Source organism: Drosophila persimilis, unplaced genomic scaffold (genome assembly GCF_003286085.1).
Source record: "Drosophila persimilis strain 14011-0111.01,24,50 unplaced genomic scaffold, DperRS2 tig00000002-arrow-pilon, whole genome shotgun sequence".
NCBI classification, from domain to species: Eukaryota; Metazoa; Arthropoda; class Insecta; order Diptera; family Drosophilidae; genus Drosophila; species Drosophila persimilis.
The window spans coordinates 17,500,989-17,507,500 of record NW_020825289.1 but is presented as its reverse complement, the minus strand read 5'-3'; the positions used below and the strand labels follow the sequence as shown (position 1 = coordinate 17,507,500).

The window sequence follows — 6,512 nt, the reverse complement described above, 5'->3', positions numbered from 1 at the left end:
TGTTTCCAATGTTTTTCTCTTCTCTAGATGCCATTTCGATGGGGGAATTAATATTTCCCATGTCTGCTTTTCAGGAAATGAAATATCTTATTTTCTGTGCTGATTGTAGGGATATTTTTTTTAGAATTTCAAACGTTTTTGGAATTTTTTGAATTAATAATACTTTTAGGGAATTATTGGGAATAATTGTATTCCCGAAGTTTTCTTTTCATCTCATAATGTATTGAGAATTTTGCACTTTTGGTTCCGATCACTTTTTCACTGAACAATCAATATATCCTTGTGATTTTAGTCCGTTTGGCATTTATTTTCTTGTATTCTTGAATTCTATGTTGTAATCCGATTGATATCTCCTGATCTATGGTATGGGGATACGAACCATTGTCAACGACCAAAGCAGCAACCTCATCGTCACACATTTTGTTTGAGTTTGGTTTGTTTTACGGTACCACGGGTGAATTTAAATCAAGAATTACGGCAATGTGTACTCTTTGGAACACAACTGACTGACTAAAGTATCGCCGCGTTGGTACTCGGATTTTATACCGCCACCGAAATGTCTTTTCGTCCAAGAGAAATACGGCGCACAGCACTCGGCACCCTCGATGCCCCCCTCAGTCGACGCGGCAGCAGCAGCATTAGAAGAAGAGTTACGGCATTCAGCCACAGCCCCATACACCCATACAGAGATATGCTACCGCTGGCCCACCTTCGTCCGACGCGCCCAAAAATAGATCCTTCAGCATAGGGGGCGCTTTGGATAACAGTATCGGGCTAGAGCGAGCGAGACGCACCAGCGAGGGAGCAGTTCGGCATGATCGAGCATGTAGATCGCTATCGGCATTCGGCAACGGCTGGGGATCGGGATCGTGTTGGAGGAGAGCACGAAGAGCGCGAAGAACGACGAGCGATTCGTGGCCCCCAGTCCAAAAGTGCCGTATAAGGCAAGGCGGAGACTCCAGTACTGGCTCTCTCTCGCTCTCTATAGCTATGGATCTCTTGCCCTCGCTCTCTCTCTTCCTTTCCTGCTGTGCGGGTGTGTGTGATGTGAGAGTAGTGTTTTTTTGGGTCGGTGGGGGATGGGATTCTATTTTCCGTCGATCCGCCGATCTGCCGATCGTATTCTTCTTGGTTGTTTTCATAACTTTCGTGTTTTTCTGATGTCGTAATAAATTCATTTTCTATTTTCGATATATATGTACTCAAACATATATCTACATTGTACTACATCGCATCGCTATATGTATATATTCCCAGCCTTTGCACCTTCCCACCCATCGATTTGTGTGTATTCAATGTGAATTCCTTCCATTTCTATTTTTGGTCATATTTCTCACTACTCTCCGTTCTATCCACGACTCATGCATGTACCCGTAATGAGCATTAATTCAACTAATTGTTTATTTACAAATAATGTTGTATGCAGCAGTGGCATGCCATGCACTTGGCGCAGCGACAGGGGTTAACGTTACATGTCAGCTTTGCAGGGTTCCCATTTAAATTGGGCTTCCTATGTCTATTGATAGATCAAGACAACTAAGTGGGGCATGTTTACATTTTATGGCACAATCCGTGTATATGGACGCTCCATATTGCCCCTCTTCCTCTCTCTATCGTTTAGCTTGCTATGTCTAAGCATATTCCTATGTGTATCTATAGAATATGTAGTTTACTTTGTAGGTGTACAAAAAATCAAATGGTTTTTGATGTCGCTAAATTGGAGCTGGATATAAGTTCATATAATGCTCCAAAGAAGAAGCTCAAGATTAAAGAATGACCTCTGATCTCTGGATTTTAAATTGGCAAAACTGTTTTCTAATAGCTTCATTATATTGAGAACAGAATCAATCTATCTCTCCGTTGCTTATTTTTAGTAATACTCGAAGGCTAAAATTAGATCAGGTGGCTACAAGTTTGCTTTCCTCCAGGGTTGCCAGAGCTTTCAAATTTAAAATTGGGACACCTATCTTTTGATAATAACTTTATTGCTGCCTGTTGATTTCTATTGAAAATGGCTTTCACCTGGTTATATCTAGCCAGATGGTACTATGGATGTCTCACTGACTTAACTATGATACGACTATTATCCGTTCATATATTTCACACTGTCTTCTTCTGCCATAGGGTTTAAATCTGGTCTCACCAACTTTCTAATTAGTTACACTTAAGTCTAGTGGAATACAACTATACGCAAAAAATCGTCAATGAGAATTAAAATGATAAAAAAAATCACCGAGATAATAATACATAACGCTTTTACGAGCTCCTTCTTCTGAAGTGACCTGCTTCCAAGCCCAGAAAACCCAAAATAAATAAAAAACTTACTAACTCGATTTATAACAGTGCAAAACTAGATTAATCTATAGTATTTGGGTAGAATCAAAACTTTCATTACAAGTTTATTTGCATAGAAAGAAAACCGTTTTGACACATTTTAAATGGTCCATTTTTAGTTTTTTTATAAATCAAATGAGAAAGTTGTACTTTTCTGGGTGCTAATTGAATTTAATAAAATATCTTCTTTTATTGGTTAATTTAGTTCCATCGAACTTTCTTCTCTCATTGGTCTTTTAGGCAAGTGAGTTATCCAACTGTTAATTTGAAGTTAATTAAAAGTAGATCAGTGTCAGACCTTCCATGACTGCCAAACACTATGTGACCAACAGTTTATCCCAGTCTACTCCCTCAGGGCCCCAGGGCCACAGGACGACAGGGCCACAGGGCCGCAAATGGCAAATGGCAAAGCCACACTTTGTCGTTGGACAGGGAATAACCAAAATAAAACCAATTGCAAATAGATTATATAAATGGCTAAATCAAAATTTAATAAAGCCCAGCTAAATGTGCACTCACTGGGAGCTGGGGCTGGACCGAGGCCAAGGAATTTTAATAACGTTCTGGTAGCCTGGCAGCCAGTTCGCCTCCTTGTTGTTTTAGTGCACGTGCGCCAATTGCCATCACTAAAGGGATTCATTTGTGAATTACCAATGCCAAAAATTCAAGTCTGTCGAATCCAGTCCCCACACCCCCACCCCACAGACGTTCCTAAACAAACAGCGGCTCGAGGTCGAGGCTGGGAATCAACGAAAACAAATTGCAATTGAGCCTGCAAAGGGCAATGGCAATGTTGGGGTTCGATGGTGGATGGCTGGATGGTTGGCTGGTTCGATGTTTCAATGGTTGGGTGACAAAAAGTCGCCACCACATCACACAGATACGTCTACAAACACGGGAGGGATACAGTCGCGATGCGCATTTGACAGCTCAAGCGGAATGCACACAGGCGACGACAATGATGATGAGGATGAGGATGGCCATGAGAATATGGATGAGGCTGGGGTAACGCCCAAAGCCAAGGCAACAAGGCGTTACATGGCCATATAGATGAAGGGAAATTCCCTGCGGCTCACACCCTCATCCGGAGCCACGCTGTCCTTGAACGGTCTTAAATTCCTGGGATTCTCATGAATTTGTGCGGAATTTTTATTAAGTTGCCAACTAGGCGATTGAGTGATTGAGAGTTGATCAAAGTGCGAGGGCGGGTGAGAACGAGTTTTCCTCACTTTCATTGTGAATTAATTTCAAATTAGTTTGGCACATGCATTTCAGGACCTATTGGATTCACCCCGGACGGAGTGCACACAAATAAACAAAGCCTGAACGGAGGGATTGAATGAGTGAGTACCCAGTGCTGAGAAGGGTTAGCCACAATCCCTTAATAGGCCTAATCACCATCGATGACCGATGATTTGTTTAGCGCATTAACAGCTCCAGTTCCGGCTCTGACCACTGTCCGGCGGCATCAGCGCTAGCAGCTGCCACAATCGCATCTGCCACTTGGCAGTCCCACTTCCTATTCCCTACTCCGTCGATCGGGTAAATGTAAATCAGGTCAGGCGAATGCATATAAACACTCCATTTCGATTCAGATTGTGATTTCTGGAATGCATTACTCTGTGTTAATGGGGGAAAAGTCCGAGGCGCTCGAAAAAACTTTGGAGTCTGTTAGGCTTTGGAGTGCAGTCGAGGTTTATTTTTAGTGGTTTACAATGAATACACACACGTCGGACTGGAGATGGAAATTTTCCATCAAATCCTATCGTATTTCAGTCGAACTATTTCCCTGGATTCTCGAACCCATATTTTAATATTTAGTCATACATAGGACATGGCATTCACGTGCTGCTTGCAATCATCCCGAGTCGAAGCAGACAAGTGGCAAAATCAAATCTATATGCAAGACCTCACCAAATACTTATTCTATAACTGATCCATCTATATATGTATGTATGTATCGTCTTTGCAGACCAAAATATCTTTCGGATATGCGCTCCACCAAGTATTCCTTCTCATACGTATGTGTATATGTGTATATATGTATGCGTCCGTGTATCTAGTTAGTCAGTGTCTGCCGCACTGTACGTCTCCAGAGCTAGCCATATATTAAAGAGCAAGAACAGAGAGCGTAGCATAACAAGAAGATCGGGCTGAACTGAATATAGAGAAATACTCGTATCTTTTGACGCCAATTTGTGTATATCTTCTAGGTATACAGATTCGGGTGGACCCAATTAGGATTGGATTAGAAGACGTTCTATAAATGTAACTCTTAGAAAACCAGTTCAACGGAGCTTGGCTACTGGAGAACATACACACTTATCTATTAGGAATCTTTCAGTCTTTAATCTGAATAAAGTTGTGATATGTTGGAGCCATCAGGATATACATTCATTCTTTTGGGAGTAATTTCATCTCATTCTTTGCGATGTGGTTCAATTCCCATATTTTCGGGCCACCCCAATTGATTGCATATCTCTCAGTTTTTCAACCAGTTGTACCTATACGGGAGGGAAATGGAGGTAACAGCAACAAAAGGTGACGCGGACATTTATGGTGTGTGCTAAAACATCTCTGCTCGCTGTTCTGTTTGCAGTATTCTCATACAGATACAGACATGATACACAAACACAAAGATATAGGTCCAACAAAAATCATAATCGTAGAATATGTTGTTCAATAATTTTCTTTCTCTTGTGTCTGCCATTCGTTGGTTTCATTTCGTTTGGATGAATTTATTTTTAACATTGTTATTTTATATATACAAAAAAAAATCAGCGCCAGCGAACGAGCGCATAGGAAAAACAGAAACAATATTGAAAATCAGAAGGAAAGAAATAAAAAAAGAGCGCAAACACTTTCATCATCGACCAAACGGGCGCGATCAGCTGTATGTCGTCAATATGCGATATATCCCAGAAGAGAATGGCTGTGCTGTTTGGGTTGGACAAGAGAATCGAAGATACATGAGCAATATTTGGTATAGTGTGTGTGGTATGTGATGTGTTTTTAATTAAAGTACAATTGAGATGTAGATAGCATATGCCAACATATAAATGTTCATATGGAGAGGAATTGGATGAAAAATCTGTGTCTCTGCTAGCCTCATGGCCAACAGAGGCGCAGCTCGCTTCCGCCCGGACCACTCATGGCCATGGGAAAGAATCTTCATTAGCATCATCATAATCAGCATCACGATCAGCTAGTATCCACAGAGAACACAGAACAGACTTCGGCTCGGTGGTTTTTGACATTATCTATTTATAGATGTTCTATCTGTGGAACACTTGTCGCTGTCTGCTCCAAAAAGCCCCAAAACCAAACCCTCTCATGTAGCGTGATGCCAAATCATTTAGGAATTTTAATTCGACTTCTGCAGGCGTCACCCGCTGACTGTGTCCGTGTCTGTTCGTGGATGTGCACTTCATTCAAGTTCAATTCAGTTGGACTTTGTCTTGTACTTGTACTTGGCTTGCATCGCATTTTTCTTTTCTTTTTATTTGTAGTCGTATACGAGTATTTTTGGTTCCTTCCCCACTCGGGAAGCGGATGGCAGCTCACATCTGTGTCCCCTTGGCACAGCTGCAATTGCAACGTCTGGGGGTGCCATATATGCCTTATATGGCGAGTGCTTGGCACCTACTACACGCCCCGGCAATCGTGTATTTTTGGTATTCCTATGCTGATCTCTGCCCTGATGATTCATCGCTTCTCTTGTTTTTGTTGGGCCATCTCTCAATATGCCCATCACTCAATCAGTGAGTGTTTTGTATATTAGTTTTTGGTTGAAGTGGAAGTGCAATGCCCTGGATGCATTTCCTCGCTGAGCTTATTTGCGGTCTGACAGCAAAGTCGTGGGGTTTCTTTTATACATTTTGTAAAGATGCAATTGTTGAGAACCATCAGGTAGTATTCCCCATTTGATTCAGTTTTATTAAATTTGACGGTTGAAAAGCTTGTGGCAGCCCGGATCGTTCGCTGGTGTGGCAGCACCTGACTCTGACACGCCGGTCTGGCATCTTCATCTTCAATTATACGCAACCTCTTATTCACCGAGCTTCCTTCTTCTGGACAAGCTGGCAAGGATTGTTGCTATCGACTCAATGTGTGTTATGTCGAGTCATTCAAGTTCAATTCTGTTGGACTTTGTCTTGTAGTTGGCTTGCATCGAAATT

The 6,512-nt window shown here is 41.8% G+C and overlaps 1 protein-coding gene across 1 annotated transcript in view; it reads right to left on the bottom strand.

The window, feature by feature from the left end:
- Positions 1–474, bottom strand: part of LOC6593077 (actin-57B) — a 1,853-nt gene extending 1,379 nt beyond the window's left edge. The window contains exon 1 of the mRNA XM_002017854.2: positions 380–474. Coding sequence (XP_002017890.1) covers positions 380–419 — 40 coding nt within the window. The 5' untranslated portion in view covers positions 420–474. The remainder of the gene's footprint in view (positions 1–379) is intronic.
- Between the last annotated feature and the right edge of the window lie 6,038 nt (positions 475–6,512).